Source organism: Callithrix jacchus, chromosome 2, assembly GCF_049354715.1.
Source record: "Callithrix jacchus isolate 240 chromosome 2, calJac240_pri, whole genome shotgun sequence".
Classification (NCBI taxonomy): Eukaryota; Metazoa; Chordata; class Mammalia; order Primates; family Cebidae; genus Callithrix; species Callithrix jacchus.
Window position 1 is genome coordinate 135,907,584 of NC_133503.1, and position 18,630 is coordinate 135,926,213.

The following is an 18,630-nucleotide window of genomic DNA, read 5'->3' on the forward strand; positions in this document are numbered from 1 at the left end:
TGCTTTGTTTTACATTAAATGAACATTTTCTACTTTAACAATTTAATTCCTTTAATGATGTTTTTACTATATTTTTGAGTTATGTTCTTAGTGGTTGTTCTAGGGCTTATAATAGACATCATATCAGTTCAGAGTTATGCCAACATATTTCCAGTGATATATAGAATCATTGTTTCCATATAGCAAAATTTGTTTCCCCTATTTTTGTTCTATTACTATTATACATATTATGTTAGTAAATTTTATAAATACAATGATATATTGTTACAAATAATACTTTATGTAATCAAGATTAGAAGGCAAGATTAGAGAAAAAAAGCACGAAAAGGAATGAACAAAGTCTCCAAGAAATGTGGGACTATGTGGAGAGACCTACTCTACATTTGGTAGGTGTACCTGAATGTGACAAAGAGAATGAATCCCAGCTGGAAAATACTCTTCAGAATATTATCCAGGAAAACTTCCCCAACCTAGCAAGGCAGGCCAATATTCAAGTACAGGAAATATGAGAAGACCACAGAGATATTGCTCAAGAAGAGCAACCCCAAGGCACATAATCGTCAGAATCACCAGGGTTGAAATGAAGAAGAAAATGCTAAGGGAAACCAGAGAGAAAGGTCGGCTTACCCACAAAGGGAAGTCTATCAGATTCACAGCAGATCTCTTGGCAGAAACCCTACAAGCCAGAAGAGAGTGGAGGCCAATATTCAACATTCTTAAAGAAAAGAACTTTCAACCAAGAATTTCATATCCAGCCAAACTGAGCTTCATAAGTGAAGGAAAAATAAAATCCTTTGTGAACAACAAGTACTCAGAGATTTTGTCACCACCAGGCCTGCTTTACAAGAGCTCCTGAAAGAGGCACTACACATAGAAAGGAACAAGCAGTACCAGCCACTCCAAAAACATACCAAATGTTAAGGAGCATCAACAAAATGAAGAATCTGCATCAACTAATGGGCAAAACAGCCAGCTAGCATCAAAAAGGCAGGATCAAATTCACACATAACAATATTAACCCTAAATGTAAATGGGCTAAATGCACCAATCAAAAGACACAGATTGGGAAATTGGAAAAAAGCCAAAACCCATTGCTGTACCGTATCCAGGAAACCCATCTCACATGCAAGGATACACAAAGGCTCAAAATAAAGGGATGGAGGAAGATTTACCAAGCAAATGGAGAGCAAAAAAAAAGAAGCAGGAGTTGCAATTCTCATCTCCGATAAAATAGACTTTAAAGCAACAAAGATCAAAAGAGACAAAGAAGGTCATTACATAATGGTAAAATGATCGATATAACAAGAAGAGCTAATGATCCTAAATATATACGGACCCAATAGAGGAGCACCCAGATATATAAGGCAAGTTCTTAATGACTTACAAAGAGACTTAGACTCCCACACAATAGTAGTGGGAGACTTTAACACTCCACTGTCAATATTAGACAAATCAACCAGACAGAAAATTAACAAGGATATCCAGGACCTGAACTCAGACCTGGAACAAGCAAACCTGATAGACATTTACAGAACTCTCCAAATCCACAGAATATACATTCTTCTCAGCACCACATCACACCTACCCTAAAACTGACCACATAATTGGAAGTAAATCACTCCTCAGCAAATGCAAAAGAACGGAAATTATAACAGTCTCTCAGACCATAGTGCAATCAAGTTAGAACTCAGAATTCAGAGACTAACTCAGAACCACACAGCTTCATGGAAACTCAACAACTGGCTTTTAAATGTTGACTGGATAAACAATGAAATGAAGGCAGAAATAAAGAAGTTCTTCGAAACCAATGAGAACGAAGACACAACATGCCAGAACCTCTGGGACACATTTAAAGCAGTCTCTAGAGGAAAATATATAGCAATAAGTGCCCACCTGAGAAGAGTGGAGGTTCCAAAATTGACAACCTATTGTCAAAATTGAAAGATCTAGAGGAGCAAGATCAAAAAAACTCAAAACCTAGCAAAAGACAAGACATAACTAAGATCAGAGCAGAACTGAAGGAGATAGAGACACAAAAAACCTTTCAAAAAATCAATAAATCCAGGAGTTGGTTTTTCGAAAAGATCAACAAAATAGACAGACCACTAGCTGGATTAATTAAAAAAAAGAGAGAGAATAACCAAATAGATGCAATAAAAAAATGATAAAGGGGAAATCACCACAGATTCCACAGAAATTCAAACCATCATCAGAGAATATTACAAACAACTCTATGCACATAAACTAGTAAACCTGGAAGAAATGGATAAATTCTTGGACACTTGTGTCCTCCCAAGCCTAAACCAGGAAGAAGTCAAAACCATGAATAGACCAATAACAAGATCTGAAGTTGAGGCAGCAATTAAGAGCCTACCACACAAAAAAAGCCTAGGTCCAGATGGGTTCACAGCCGAATTCTACCAGACACACAAAGAGGAACTGTTAGGATACCTCCTGAAACTATTTCAAATAATCCAGAAACAGGGAATCCGTCCCAAATCCTTTTATGAGACCAACATCATCCTGATGCCAAAACCGGGCAGAGACCCAACAAGAAAAGAAAACTTCAGGCCAATATCCATGATGAACATAAATGCAGAAATCTTCAATGAAATACTGGCAAGCCGATTGCAACAGCACATCAAAAAGCTTATCCACCATGATCAAGTAGGATTCATCCCGGGGATGCAAGGCTGGTTCAACATATGCAAGTCTATAAACATAATTCACCACATAAACAAAACCAAAAACAAAAACCACATGATTATCTCAATTGATGCAGAGAAGGCCTTTGACAAAATTCAACAGCCTTTATGCTAAAAACCCTCAATAAACTCGGTATTGATGGAACGTATCTCAAAATAATGAAAGCTATTTATGACAAACCAACAGCCCATATCATACTGAATGGGCCAAAACTGGAAGCATTCCCTTTGAAATCTGGCACTAGACAAGGATGCCCTCTCTCAACACTCCTATTCAATATAGTACTGGAAGTTCTAGCTAGAGCAATCAGGCAAGAAAAAGATGTAAAGAGTATTCAAACATGAAAGGAGGAAGCCAAATTGTCTCTATTTGCAGACGACATGGTAGTATATCTAGAAGACCCCATCGTCTCAGCCCAAAATCTCCTGAAACTGATAAGCAACTTCAGCAAAGTCTCAGGATATAAAATCAATGTGCAAAAATCACAAACATTCCTATACACCAATTACAGACTTAAAGAGAGCCAAATCAAGAAAGAACTGCCATTCACAATTGCTACAAAGAGAATAAAATACCTAGGAATACAACTAACAAGGAATGTAAGGGACCTCTTCAAGGAGAACTACAAACCACTGCTCAACGAAATAAGAGAGGACACAAACAGATGGAGAAACATTCCATGTTCATGGTTAGGAAGAATCAATATTGTGAAAATGGCCATACTGCCCAAAGTAATTTACAGATTCAATGCTGTCCCCATCAAGCTACCAATGACCTTCACAGAACTGTAAAAAATGACCTTAAACTTCATATGGAACCAAAAGAGAGCTCGCATAGCCAAGTCAATTCTAAGTAAAAAGAACACAGCGGAAGGCATCACACTATCGGAGTTCAAACTATACTACAAGGCTACAGTAATCAAAACAGCATGATACTGGTACCAAAACAGATATATAGACCAATGGAACAGAACAGAGGCATCCGAGGCAACACAACATATTTACAACCATACAATCTTTGATAAACCTGACAAAAACAAGCAATGGGGAAAGGATTCCCTGTTTAACAAATGGTGTTGGGAAAACTGGCTAGCCATGTGCAGAAAGCAGAAACTGGACCCCTTCCTGACACCTTACATTAAAATTAGCTCCTGAAACGTAAACATAAGACCCAACACCATGAAAACCCTAGAAGAAAATCTAGGCAAAACCATCCAAGACATAGGAGTAGGCAAGGACTTCATGATCAAAACACCAAAAGCATTGGCAACAAAAGCCAAAATAGACAAATGGGACCTAATCAAACTCCACAGCTTCTGAACAGCAAAAGAAACAGTCATTAGGGTGAATCAGCAAGTAACAGAATGGGAAAAAATTTTTGCAGTTTACCCATCTGACAAAGGGCTGATATCCAGAATTTACAAAGAACTCAAACAGATTTACAAGAAAAAAACAAACAAGCCCATTCAAAAGTGGGCAAAGGATAGGAACAGACACTTTACAAAAGAAGACAAACATGAGGCCAACAAACATATGAAAAAATGCTCATCATCACTGGTCATTAGAGAAATGCAAATCAAAACTACATTGAGATACCATCTCACGCCAGTTAGAATGGCGATCATTAAAAAATCTGGAGACAGCCAGGCATGGTGGCTCAAGCCTGTATTTCCCAGCACTTTGGGAGGCCAAGGCTCACGAGGTGGATCACGAGGTCAAGAGATCGAGACCATCCTGGTTAACATGGTTAGGCCCTGTCCCTCCTAAAAATACAAAAAATTAACTGGGCATGGTGGCACGTGCCTGTAATCCCAGCTACTCCGGAGGCTGAGGCAGGAGAATTGCCTGAACCCAGGAGGCGGAGGTTGTGGTGAGCCGAGATCACGCCATTGCACTCTAGCCTGGGTAGCAAGAGCGAAACTCCATCTTTGGAAAAAAACATCTGGAGACAATAGATGCTAGAGAGGATGTAGAGAAATAGGAACACTTTTACACTGCTGGTGGGAGTGTAAATTAGTTCAACCATTGTGGAAGACAGTGTGGTGATTCCTCAAGGACCTAGAAATAGAAATTCCATTTGACCCAGCAATCCCATTACTGGGTATATATTCAAAGGATTATAAATCGTTCTACTAAAAGGCACATGCACACGAATGTTCATTGCAACACTGTTTACAATAACAAAGACCTGGAATTAACCCAAATGCCCATCGATGATAGACTGGACACGGAAAATGTGGCACATATACACCATGGAATATTATGCAGCAATCAAAAATGATGATTTCGTGTCCTTTGTAGGGACATGGATGAACCTGGAGAACATCATTCTCAGCAAACTGACACAAGAACAGAAAACCAAACACTGCATGTTCTCATTCATAACTGGGTGTTGAACAATGAGAACACATGGACACAGGGAGGGGAGCACTACACAGTGGGGTCTGTTGGGGGAAATAGGGGAGGGACAGCAGGGGGTGGGAAGTTGGGGAGAGACAGCATGGGGAGAAATGCCAGATACAGGTGAAGGGGAGGAAGGTAGCAAATCACACTGCCACGTGTGTACCTATGCAACTACCTTGCATGTTCTTCACATGTACCCCAAAACCTAAAATGCAATAAATAAATAAATAAATAGGGAATCCTTTCCCCATTGCTTGTTTTTGTCAGGTTTGTCACCGATCAGATGGTTGTAGTTGTATGGCATTACTTCTGAGGCCTCTGTTCTGTTGCATTGGTCTATATATCTGTTTTGGTACCAGTACCATGCTGTCTTAATTACTGTAGCCTTGTAGTAGAGCTTAAAGTCAGGTAGTGTGATATGCCTCCAGCTTTGGGTGTTTTTTTTTTTTGGTCTTGCTTAGGATTGTCTTGTCTATGCAGGCTCTTTTTTTGGTTCTATATGAAGTTTAAGGTGGTTTTGTCCAATTCAAAAAAATCAACAAATCCAGGAACTGGTTTTTTGAAAAGATCAACATAATAGATAGACCGCTAGCCAGACTAATAAAGAAGAAAAGAGAGAAGGATCATATAGATGCAATAAAATATGATAAAGGGGATATTGCCATCAATCCCATAGAAATACAAACTACCATCAGAGATGACTACAAATACCTCTATTCAAATAAGACAGTAAATCTAGCAGAAATTGATATTCCTGGACACTTACACCCTCCCAAGACTAAACCAGGAAGAAGTTGAATCCCTATGTAGACCAATAACAAGGTCTGAAGTTGATGCAGCAATTAATAGCCTACCATCCAATAAAAATCCAGGACCAGACGGGTTCACAGCCAAATTTTACCAGAGGTATAGGGAGGAGCTGGTACCATTCTTTCTGAAACTATTCCAAATAATACAAAAAGAGGGAATCCTCCCTAACTCATTTTATGAGACCAACATCATTCTGATACCAAAACCTGGCAGAGACACAACTGAAAAAGAAAATTTCAGGCCAATATCCATGATGAACCTTGATGCAAAAATCCTCAATAAAATACTGGCAAACCAATCCAACAGCACATCAAAAAGCTTATCCATCATGATCAAATTGACTTTGTCCCCGGGATGCAAGGATGGTTCAACATTCACAAATCTATAAACATAATTCATCACATAAATAGATGAAAGAAAAAAACCACATGATTAACTCAATAGATGCAGAGTAGGCCTTCAACAAAATTCAGGCACCTTTATGCTAAATGTCAATCAACTAGATATCGAGGGAATGTATCTCAAAATAATAAGAGTTATTTGTTACAAACCCACAGCCAATGTCATACTGAATGGGCAAAAGCTGGAAACACTTTCTTTGAAAACTTCCACAAGACAAGGAGGCCCTCTCTCATCATTCCTATTCAACATAGTATTGGAAGTTCTGGCCAGGGCAGTCAGGCAAGAAAAAGAAATAAAGGGTATTCAGCTAGGAAAGGAGGAAGCCAAATTGTCTCTATTTGCAGATGACAACATGATTGTATATTTAGAAGAACCCATTGTCTCAGCCCAAAATCTCCTTAAGCTGATAATCAACTTCAGCAAAGTTTCAGGATACAAAATCTATGTGAAAAAATCACAAATATATTTATACACCAACAGCAGACATAAAGAGAGCCAAATCATGAGTGAACTCCCATTCACAATTGCTCAAACAGAATAAAATACCTAGGGATATGACTAACAAGGGACATGAAGGACCTCTTCCAGGAGAACTACAAACCACTGCTCACAGAAATAGGAGAGGACACAAACGATGGAAAAACATTCCATGGTCATGGTTAGGAAGAATCAATATTGTGAAAATGGCCATACCAACCAATGTAATTTATAGATTCAATGCTATCCCCATCAAACTACCATTGACTTTCTTCACAGCATTGTTCTGCCTCTTTTATGGTATTATTGTCAAGTATATAACATTTATAAATGTAATATTTATATGCCTATTGTTTTATGCCATTGCTTTTTAAATGAGTTAAGGTAATAAGAGAAAATAAATATACAATTGTATTATCTCCCATAATTATCTGTATAATTACCATTACTTGTATGCTTTTTCATGTGATTTGAGTTGCTGTCACTTGCTTTCAGCTTCAGCCCAGTTACCTTTAGTATTTCCTTTAAAGCAGGTCTTCTACCAATAAATTCTCTCAGCTTTTATCTTTTATTTATCCATAAATGTCTTTATTTTGCCTTCATTTTTAAAAAATAGTTTTGCTAGATATAAGATTCTTGGTTGACAGGATTTTTTTTTTCCTTTCAGCATTTTGACTGTTTTATCCCGTTGTCTCTGGACCTGATTGTTTCTAATAAGTGAAATGCTACTTTTATTGGAGTTCCCATCTAAATGATAAGTTCTTTTTCTTTTGCTGCTTTCATCATTTTGTCTTTGACTTTTAACATTTTGACTTTGATTATGTCTAGATGCGTATCCCTTTGTGTTTGCAGATACACATCTTTGTGTATCCCTTTATCTTTTTTGGAGTTTGTTGTGCTTCTTAGATATGTGCATTAATGCTTTACATCAAATTTGGGAAATTTTCAGCTATTATTTCTTTGATTATTTTTTTCCTGCTCCTTTTTCTCCCTCCTGTCTTTCTGGAACTCCTCTAATGTGTATATTGTTGTGCTTAATGGTGTCCCATATTTCTCTGATGTTCTATTCATTTTTCTTCATTCTTTTAAACATCTGTTCTTCTGATTGTGTAATCTTTATTAATTTGTCTCCAAATTCACTGATTCTTTTTTTTTCTGCCAGCTTAAACCTTCTGCCGAGGCCTCTGGTGAATTTTTCTTTTCAGTTATTAAGCTTTTGAATTCCAGAATTTCCATTTGATTTTTTAAATACTTTCTGTTTACTAATATTCTTTATTTTATAAATCATTATCACCATATTTTTTCTTAATTCTTTATACATGGCTTTCATCAGGTCTTTGAACATATTTATAATAGCTGTTTTAGAGTATTTTTCTGCAAATATAGACCCTCTCAAACCAGTTTCTGTCACTGCTTTTTATCCTTTGTATGGGTCATACTTTAGTGGGTTTTCTTTGTTTCTCTTTCTCTCTTCCTGCCTCTCTCTTTCTCTCTCTCTCTGCTCTCCCTTTCTCTCTCTCTCTCTCTCTCTCTCCATAGAGTCTTACTCTGTTTCCCAGGCTGGAGTTCGTGATGTGATAATAGGTCACGGGAGCCTAAAATTTTTGGGCACAGGTGATCCTCGTCCCTTAACTTCCTGAGTAGTTGGGACAATAGGCATCTACCACCAGACCCAGATTTTCAAAAAATTATTTTTACTTCTATTTTTTGTAGAGATGGAATCTTGCTGTGTTACCCAGGCTGGTTTAGAACTGCTGGCCTCAAATCATCTTCCTGCTTTAGCCTTCCAAAGCACTGGGACAGGCATGAGCCACTGCATCCAGCCAAAACTGGACATTTAACAATGTGTGATAGCAACTGTGGATACTGAGTACCTCCAGCCCACATGCCCAACTTGGGTTGCTTTTTTATTTGTTTGATGAGTTGTGAAGTCTGTTTGTCTCACAGTGTGCAGCCTTGTGAACCCTGTTTGCAAAATTGTGTTTTTCTTGTTTTTATCTTTATCCTGGTTTCCAACAGAATACCCTTGGTTCAAGACCATTTATTAGTAAAATGCTGACTGATTAGGAGTTGTGTTTAACCTTCCTGAATCAGAAAGATTTTTACATTTTATTGTTGGATCTGATGTGACTTATACACTGTGTTCATTCTTTGGGGATTTTTGAGTTTGGCCTACATTTAGCCAAGGAACAGTAACTCAGAAGTTTCCTCTCCAGCATGTCCTCAAAGGACATTGCTTTGTATATACACAGCATTCTTCTGAACCACGAAGATGGACTATAGTTTTAGCCAAGCTCTCTTTGACTATTCCCTAATCTCCTAAGCTTCTGACTAGTCTGCCTCTATTATATCACATCCATCTGCTACTCTTCACTCCATGCTAACTCTCTGTTCTTGGTATTATCCTTTCTTTTCTTTTGAAGGGTAGCATACATTTACAGGTGAGTAGTTTTATTAACCTATTTACTGTCCTAAAATTTTGGCCGTCCTTCATTTCATTCTGTCTCTTTCAGTCTAAGATGCAGTGTTTCTGCAGACAGAGCATTTTCAAGAAATCTTGTAAGTTTTCCATGTATGTCACAGGGATTCATGCCATTAGACAACAGTGTTTTTCACAGATCTTTCCACAGGCCCACCTATATTCCTGGCTTCTGTTGAGATGGTTGAATGGGTTTATGAGTCACATTCCTACTCTCTTCAGCACTAGCAAAGGTTTTCCAGCTACGCCCTTGGACTTTCTACAGAGCACACTTTTCTTACAGGAATCTCCAAGTTTTACCACTTATTTCCAATCTTAATGGACAGAAGTTCCCAAATCATCAAGTTATGGTTCTTTTTTGCCTAACAGTTCTTTCTTCAATTTATCTTTTTCTCCTCACATTGTACTATAATCCCCAAGAAGAAACTAGGTTGCACTTTCGGTGCTTCACTTGGAAATCACCTCAGCTAGACATTTAAGTTTATCACTTACAAGTTCTGCTTTTCACACAACTTGTAGGACCAAGGCTTTCTGGCACTATATAGCAAAGACCTCCTTTTCCTCTAGCTTCCAAAAACATGTTCTACATTTCCTTCTGAACCCTTGCCAATAATGCCTTTAATGTTCATTTTTTCACCAACATTCTGTTCATGATGATGTATGCACTATCTAAGATGATACAGTCTAATGTGCTCCTCCTAAGCCTCACTGGTATGATCTTTAACATCAATATTTCTTTCTTTCTTTTTTTTTTTTTTTTGAGATGGAGACCCACTCTTGTATGTAGTGACTTGATCTCGGCTCACTGCAACCTCTGTCACCTGGGTTCAAGTGATTCTCCAGCCTCAGCCTCCTGAATAGCTGGGATTACAGGCACCCATCACCATGCCTGGCTAATTTTGTATTTTTAATAAAGACGGGGTTTTGCCATGTTGGCCAGGCTGGTCTCGAACTCCTGACCTCAGGTGAACAACCTGCCTTGGCCTCCCAAAGTGCTGGGATTACAGGCATGAGCCACCATGCCTGGCCTAACATCAGTATGTCTACTAATATCTGTTCAAGACAATCCAGGCTTTCCAGTTTCAAAGCCACTTCCACATTTTAAGGTATTTGTTACAGTAGCACCCCACTTTCTGCTACCCAAATCTGTATAGGTTTTCTATGACAGATATAAGCTATTAGCACAAACTGGGTGGCTTAAAGCAACAGAAATTTATTCTCTCACAGCTCTAGAGACTAGAAATCCAAAATCAAGGCATCAGTGGGGCTTGACTCCCTCCAGAGGCTGTAGAGGATAATCTGTTACTTGCCTCTTTCAGCTTCTAGTGGCTGGGGTCTTCCTTGATTTTACCTGCATCACTTCAACCTCTCCCTTGACTTCACATCACCTTTTCCTCCGTGTGTACATATAAAATCTTGGTCAGCCTCTTTCTTAAGGATACTCGCGATAGCATTTAAGCCTCACTGAGATAATTGAAGATAAGCCCTGATCTCAAAATCCTTAATCATATTTGCAAAGATCTTTTTTTCCAAATAAAGTTGACATTTACAGGTTCTAGAGATGAAGACATGGATATCTTTTGGTGGGGGTGGATGAGGGGGCATCTTCAGCCTACCAAAATAAGTGTAGGAGGGATTTTTACTTTCCACTTAGTATCTTTCTGTAATTTTTAACTTTTTTGGCAATGTGAAATGTTGCTTTTATGATTTCAAACATGAATTGACATTAATACACTAAAGGGACATGCACACATAGATACACACACATCTCAGTATGAAGTAATTAAAAAGCAGTTTTAAAAGAGATGCAGTATACTTGAGACTACCTAGTTATTGTCTCGAAAGAAAGATACATATCATCTTTAAAAGCCTGACACAGTGGCTAGGTGCAGTGGCTCACACCTGTAATTTCAACACTTTGGGAAGCCAAGGCAAGTGGATCACTTGAGGTCAGGAGTTTGAGACCAGCCTGGCCAACAAGGTGAAACCCCATCTCTACTAACAATACAAAAATTAGCCAAGCATGGTGGTGCACACCTTTTCCCAGCTACCTGAGAGGCTGGGGCACAAGTATTGATTGAATCTGGGAGGCAGAGTTTGCAGTGACTCAAGATCATGCCATTGCACTCCAGCCTGGGCAACAGAATGAGAGACTCTTGTCTCAAAAAAAAAAAAAAAAGGTGACATAATGTAAATTTGTGATAATCATTTTATTATTATAGGAAGATGGGGAAAGTATACCTGTTGTGTTTGTGAATAATACAAACTAGGTAATATCAAAGGTAAGAGAGAAAGATTCAAACTATTTTAGTAGGCTAGGATGCTTTCTTGTAAAAGGAAATATATACATATTTTTAAATTTTAGGTTCATATACTGTATGGAAATTAATATCCTTCCTCTCATTCCAGACAAGAAACATTTAGCTTCTTTTAGTGTAATGTTACTTAAAGCCTACTCACCATAGCCTTCCTGCCCTGTAGTCATTCTTTTACTAAACAGTACTTTTGAATATTTACTTTATGTAAGATACTAAGATAGTCTTTGGGAATATAAAGACATATATCTGTAGAAAAAGCTTTGAAGCAACTTAAACATTCATTAATAGGGTACTGGTGAAATAAATTATAGTACGTTCATATAGTAAACTATTACTTAGCTGCTGAAAAGAATGAGGAAGTGTAGTCTACACAGATACGGAACAGTCTCCAAGGACTGTTGCTGTGAGGTGGGGGAAAGAAGGCAAATTACAGAATGTATACGCTATATGACCACTTGTGTAAGAAAATACATATGCATACATATTATGTATACATACATACATACATACCTATTGGATTAGACTATTGCTGGAAAAATTTAGAATAAACTAACTCTTTTTTCCTGACTCAGGAAAAAATAATAGAACAGAGGTGGAGGAGTGAAACTTATTTTGCATTGTATTTTCTTCTGAGCCATCTGTATTTTGAACCATATTCATTAATTTCCTGTTGAAAACCAATAAATCATTTTTAGAAAGAAAAACATAGTCCCATTCCCAAGAAAGTTAGAGTACAGTAGGACAGTTATGAAAGAAATAAGTATAATATAGAGTATATTGGGCAGTAATATGTGTGTGAAAGGAGGGAGAAGTCATTTTTCTCTGGGCAGCAGTGGGTGGTGGGGCATTGGGGGAGCTCAGGAGAGCTGCATAGGGGAGGTTGTTTGAGAAGTAGTAACAGATTGACCACTTTTTCCCCAATCCTAGTCTGAGGCGGAGCAGCAGCATACAGGTATAGATGGAAGATATAATTATCTCCTGAAATATGTTAAAATTATATTTACTATAACATAACCCAGTCCTAATTCTTGGTGTATTTGCTAACTTCATTTCACTAGCGGCTGAGCCACAGACATTTCTACCTCAACCTCTTTCTTGCCTCCTGCCTTTCTGCTTGCGTGCTTTCCTACCTTCCATCCCCCTTACCTCCTTCTCCCTTTCTTCTCTTCCCTCCTTCTTTTTTCTTTCTCCCTTTCATTCTTTTTATAGTGAGAAGAAACTCATGTATCAACAAATTAAAATTCAGTAGCAACTACATTAATTCTTTTTTTACTGGACGAGGATTTATAGATAAATCCAAACTGTGTTTTTGAAAGAGATATTTGATGTTTCTTACAGCTGTCTGCCAGCACACATTTGCAATTATATACCTTCAATCTGGGTTCCCTTACATGAACAACTTTTTTCTAGGTGGCAGAGTTACTTCTTTTGAATGGAGCTGACCCATTATTTAGAAATGATGATGGAAAATGTGCTTTGGATGAGGCCAAAGATTCATGTATGAAGCGTCTCCTTGAGAGATATATCCCTAAACATCAAAAATGCCTTACATTAGGTAAGAATAAACTGTCCCATTATAGCTATTTGTCACATCAGTAAAGTTACAGAAATTTAATTTAGAATTAAAGAATTAAATTTATTTTTCTCATGAGTGTTGAGAAAATCCATCTAGTAGTGTTTTCACTTCATTCTTTTAATAAATCACACTGACTTTTTGCAAATGCACATAAGACTCTAAAAGGAAAAAAAAGGTAATCCTTTTCTGCAGGTTGTACATTGCAAACAGTTAATAAATCTTATAAATTTTCTTTTGCCCAAAATCCTTTGACTAAATAACATGATATAATATAAATTAAATTTGGTTATATCATTTTCAGTGAAAATGTTCAGGATTATTCATATTTATTCCCTAAGAATCTTTTCTTATGGCTATACTTTTGCCCTCCCATCCACTACTCTATTAAATTGAACAACAAAAGTACTTGATCTGTAGTTATCAATAAAAAATTATGTGAACCTAATTTAAATACATGACATATTCTTTATACTCTCTAATACATTTGTTCAATTTTTTTGTAACATCTCTACATTCACATGCTCAGAACTCTGCAATGGCTCTTCCTTTAATCTAGAAGAAAAGCCAGTATTCTTACAATAGCCTAGAAGTTCCTGTATCAGCTGGCCACCCTACTTGTTAACCCCTTTTACTACTACTCTGTACTGCCATTACTCAACTCCAGTCATGCTGGCCTCCTTGCCTTTCCTCAGATATGTCTTCCCCCCTCCTTCAAGTCTTAGTTCAAATGTCACCTTCTCAATGAGGCCTAGACCACCCTATTTAATACTACAACTGCCCCCTTCCTACCTTCACTGTATTAGTTATCTATTACTATGTAACAATGAATCCCAATATTTACCAGCTTAAAACAACAAACATGTTTTGTCTCACACAGTTTCAGAGGGTCAGGATTCTGAGAGCAGTTTGACTGAGTCGTTCTAGATGAGAGTCTCTCACAGGTTGCGGTCATCTCAAGTTGCAACTGGGACAGGAAGATCCCATTTCAAACTCACAAATGATTGTTGGCAGGCCTCAGATCATTGCTAGTTGTTGGATCAAGGCTTTAGCTACTTGCCACATTAACCTCTCCATGAGGCTGCTGACAACCTGGCAGCTATCTCAGAACAGGTGACCTAAGAGAAAGAGAAGGTACATAAGACAAAAGCCAGTCTTTTCATAACGTAATCTCAAAAGTGATAAGTCATCACTTTGCCATATTTTCTTTGTTAGAAGTGAGTCACTAAGTCTGGCCCATACTCAAAGGGAACACAGGTTTAAGCTCCACGTCGTAAAGGGAGGAGTTTCACTGAGCATAGTGGTGACTGCCTGTAGTCTCAGCTACTCGGGAGGCTGAGGTGGGAGGACCCCTTGAGCCCAGGAGTTTTGGGCTGTAGTGGGCTATATGCCTATCAAGCGTACACACAAGTTTGGCATCAATATGGTCACCTCCTGGGAGCGGGGGACCACCAGGTTGCCTAAGGAGGGGTGAACTGGCCCAGGTTGGAAATGGAGCAGGTCAAAACTCCTGTGATGATTAGTAGTGGGATCATGCCTGTGAATAGCCACTGCACTTCAGTCTGGACAACATAGCGAGATCCCGTTTCTTAAAAAAGAAAAAAAAGGGGAGGAGTTTCACAAAATCTGTGGATATATTTTTAGAATCATTACACTCACTCCATTCCCTCTAACCGTGCTCTGCTAAGACTTTCCCCATAGCACGTATCACCTAACGCATTAGACAGTTGACTTGTTTATTTTCTGTCTTTTTCCTCCAGAATCTAAGCTCTGTGAAGGAAAGGATCTTTGTTTCATCTACTGATTAATATTAAAGTGTCTTGTACATAGTAGGCATTCAGCAAATATTTGTTGAACAAATATTGTGTCAGTCCTCTGAAACAAAAACAAAAACAAATTCTTTCCATTCAAGAGATGCATATATGCCTCATTCCTGTTTATTAAACTATATTTCAATAAAAATTTCCCTAACAGGTATTTTCTCCCAAAGGTTTTTATATATCATTATCTTTAACAACAAAGTCATCTACATTTGCAATTCCCCTTTTGTGCACAGGAAAGTGTAGTCTGGAAATCCTTCTAACCATAAAGTGAGTGGGCCTCCCTACAAGTCCTCTAGTTCTCCCTTAACAGAACAAAATTTAAGCTGGCAGTGGAAACCCATCCTCTGCTAAAGCTTTGTGTCTTCCTGGGGACAATTAATACAGCTGTGCCTGTTGTCACTTCTTTGATACAAATATAAATTCAAAGTTCTTTGGTGGCAAGTAATCAATTTAGGGCAGAAAAGGGAGTTTCTCAACAGAACAACTCAAGAAATAAAGGAAAAGCTGAAGATCTAGACCTTGGAAAAGTCAGGAATAAAAGCAGCTCCAGGGATCTAGGCAGTAGGAATCAATGGACTCTCTTCAGAGAGCTTCCTATCAGGATATGTGCTGAGCAGGCAAAACAACAGATGCTCTCTAACCCACCTCCACTGGAATTTATTTTCTGTGGAGATTCATTCATTCGTTCGTTCTATTAGAGTTGCTATGTGTCAAACACTAAATAGTGCTAGAGCCTAATAATACAAAATGAATGAGAAACAGGGATAGCAAGGAATTATGATGAAGAATGTGATAAAAGAATGCTCATAACCTATGAGAGTACATAAAAAAGGACACATAACCCAGGCTCCTTCATGTCTAAGAGGATAACAGGACAGATACTACATATCTATCTTGGTTAATGATTAAGTGTCAACACAAACCCTTTGATAAGTCTATTAGAAAAGATCTTTTCCTGATCTAAATGGTTTTAAAGGAAATTTAAAGTATATCTCTATATTAGTTGGTTCTCACACTGCTAATAAAGACATACCTGAGACTGGGTAATTTATAAAGGAAAGAGATTTAATTGACTCACAGTTCCACAACACAAGGGAGGCCTTGGGAAATTTCCAATCATGGTGGAAGGGGAAGAAAACACATCCTTCTTCACATGGCAGCAGCAAGGGGAAGTGCAAGGGAACTGCCCTTTATGAAACCATCAGATGTTATGAGATTTATTCATTATCATGAGAACAGCATGGGAAAAATCTGCCCTCATTATTTAATTACCTCCCACTGGGTCCTTCCCATGATATATGGGGATTATGAGAGATAGAATTCAAGATAAGATTTGTTTGGGGGCATAGCCAAACCATATCAATCTTCTTCCCAGCTGGGTTCTATTAAATACAAAACAGTTCTTTTAATTATTGTTGGGTGTGTCTGTTATTGAAAATTAGGTGCAATTGAACAATCTAACAATAACCAGTGATGAGACTAGTTTTTCTTTAGAGCTAATGGATCTCTTTTATTATTTTATGGCCATTATTTTATAAATCATATACTTGATCAAGAAATGTAGTTATCTGACTGGTATTAACTAAGAACTAAGTCCTGGATCAAAATAATCTACTTTTATAGTAAAGAGAAAACTTCATTGATAATTGAAGGCCACCAGGAGGCAATTAATTACTGGTTCATTAGAGCAAAAGACGTCCTTCCTAGTGGCCAAATTGCATGAGAAGCAAGACAGACAGTAACTTGTTGAAGACAAATCTATAAAAGCTCATTGAGATAAATTATTAAAATAATCATATTAACATTTTAAGCTGTATGAAAAATTGCAAATTGTTCAGTTGGAGGTAAAAATATTTTTTTAAATTATTGCTTTGAGGATCTGCTTAACTGCTTGACTTCTCTATTTTAAATAATTACAATATGCATTGTTTTGCTCTTCTGGGAATGCTTTTGCAGCATTCTAGTCCTTTCTCTAAATCCAGAATCTCCTGTTCACCAGTGCCCACTTTTAACCTATCTCTAGCCAGTTACATTTCTTTCATGTAAAGGAATCCCAAACATTTCTCCACAGGACTAAGCTCCCACTCTTCCTTTGTGAGAGAATTTACTAAGCTGGCATTATCATGCATCACTAGATGGTTTGAATATTTCTTAAATTTGAACTTACAGATTCCATCAGCCTATTTTTCAATATGAATGCAAAATTAGTTTACTTAAAGAGTATTTGTATGTAAATAAGGAATATTAGTTTACTTAAATAAATAAAAACAGAGTATTCATTTTTAAATTCAAGATGAAGAGCTTTCAAATATGAGAATGGTGAATATCCTCCTATAAAATATATCCAAGCATAAACAATCAACTCTTAACCTGATATACTCTATAGGACTCAGAAAATGCAATCTCTATAATGTCAAAGATTCCAACACAGATGTGCCTAAAGGTATAGGAAGAAGAAACACAACAAAGGACCCACATAGATGATGTAGACTGCAATCCCAGACTGCTTTTCTATCTTAAAGTGAAATACATCTACTTTGATATAGGACAAGGGTTCAGTCCTAACTTTATAGCCTCACATGCTATAAAGCTTATAGGGTAAATTAACATTCCTAATTTTCTTATCTGTAAATTTGGGTTTGTAATATCTACCCATCTACCTGTTTACCTATAGGATTGTTAATGTGAGGACTAAAGTTAATATATGTAAACTATCTCAACACAGTACCTGGTACATGATGGGAACTCAGTGGCAAGGGGAAAATAATATAGCTACCTCACCAAATATCACCACCTCAGAATTTATACCTGTGTATTATTTTAATATAAAATATTTGCATAATTACACTTATTCAACTTGGTTTTCTCATGACAAAGGCCTTATGGGTTTTAGAAGTCTGAAGTCTAACCACTAGAAGCTGTTTTCATTGATTTTCTCTTTTTGTTTACAGCTCAAAGGAATAGCACTGACCCACTAGACACAGAGGATGTATACCAACACAAGGTATATCTATGCTTAGTAATAAACATTTTTATAGGGATGTAACTTCTTGTTGTTTTATAGATCATCAAAGGTAAGAGAAAAACTGCTGAAGCATTAGTAATAGTGACTTCACATTTACTTTTAAGACACTGGAATAATTACATGAGAATCAGAGGGTTCTGGGCTATTAATTTATAGCATATCTGGGCACATGAATATACTGGTAACCATTTCCTTCCTTTTTCTATTTATGGAGCCTATGGTTTATCAACCATGTCTAATTTCCTGTGGCCTAAGCATAGTACAGGAGTCAAAGGTATTAGCCCATCTCTTCAAACTTTACATGGTGGGAAGTTACTCTCCATCTGGTACTTGAGTTGTGGTGAATGAGAGGAAGCAGTGTTCCTATTTTAATCTTAGCAGCCCATAATATTTTTTTCATATAGACCAGTTGAAAAATATATCTGTCTTCCTGTTTTTAAGTCAATTTTTCTGCTTCCATCCCATAGTTCTCTCAGATACCAGAAGAAGAAACTCCTAATTCTAGTTCTACCTATTGGGAGAGAAGAGTTTTTCTAAAGCATTTGTGTAAAGTTTAGAGTCTGACCACTGGAATCTCTTTTCTTTGATTTTTTCTTTTTGTTCATAGCTCAAAGA

At 37.4% G+C, this 18,630-nt stretch overlaps 1 protein-coding gene across 9 annotated transcripts in view; it reads left to right on the forward strand.

Moving 5' to 3' along the window:
- Positions 1 to 18,630, forward strand: part of ANKRD31 (ankyrin repeat domain 31) — a 211,792-nt gene that overhangs the window by 101,872 nt on the left and 91,290 nt on the right. For 6 of the 9 annotated variants that reach the window (XM_035291397.3, XM_078365332.1, XM_008991929.5 and 3 more), the window contains 2 exons: positions 13,005 to 13,149; positions 17,942 to 17,994. In XM_035291397.3, the coding sequence (XP_035147288.3) occupies positions 13,005 to 13,149; positions 17,942 to 17,994 (198 nt within the window). The remainder of the gene's footprint in view (positions 1 to 13,004; positions 13,150 to 17,941; positions 17,995 to 18,630) is intronic. The other 3 variants (XM_078365333.1, XM_078365334.1, XM_035291395.3) reach the window with 1 other exon arrangement.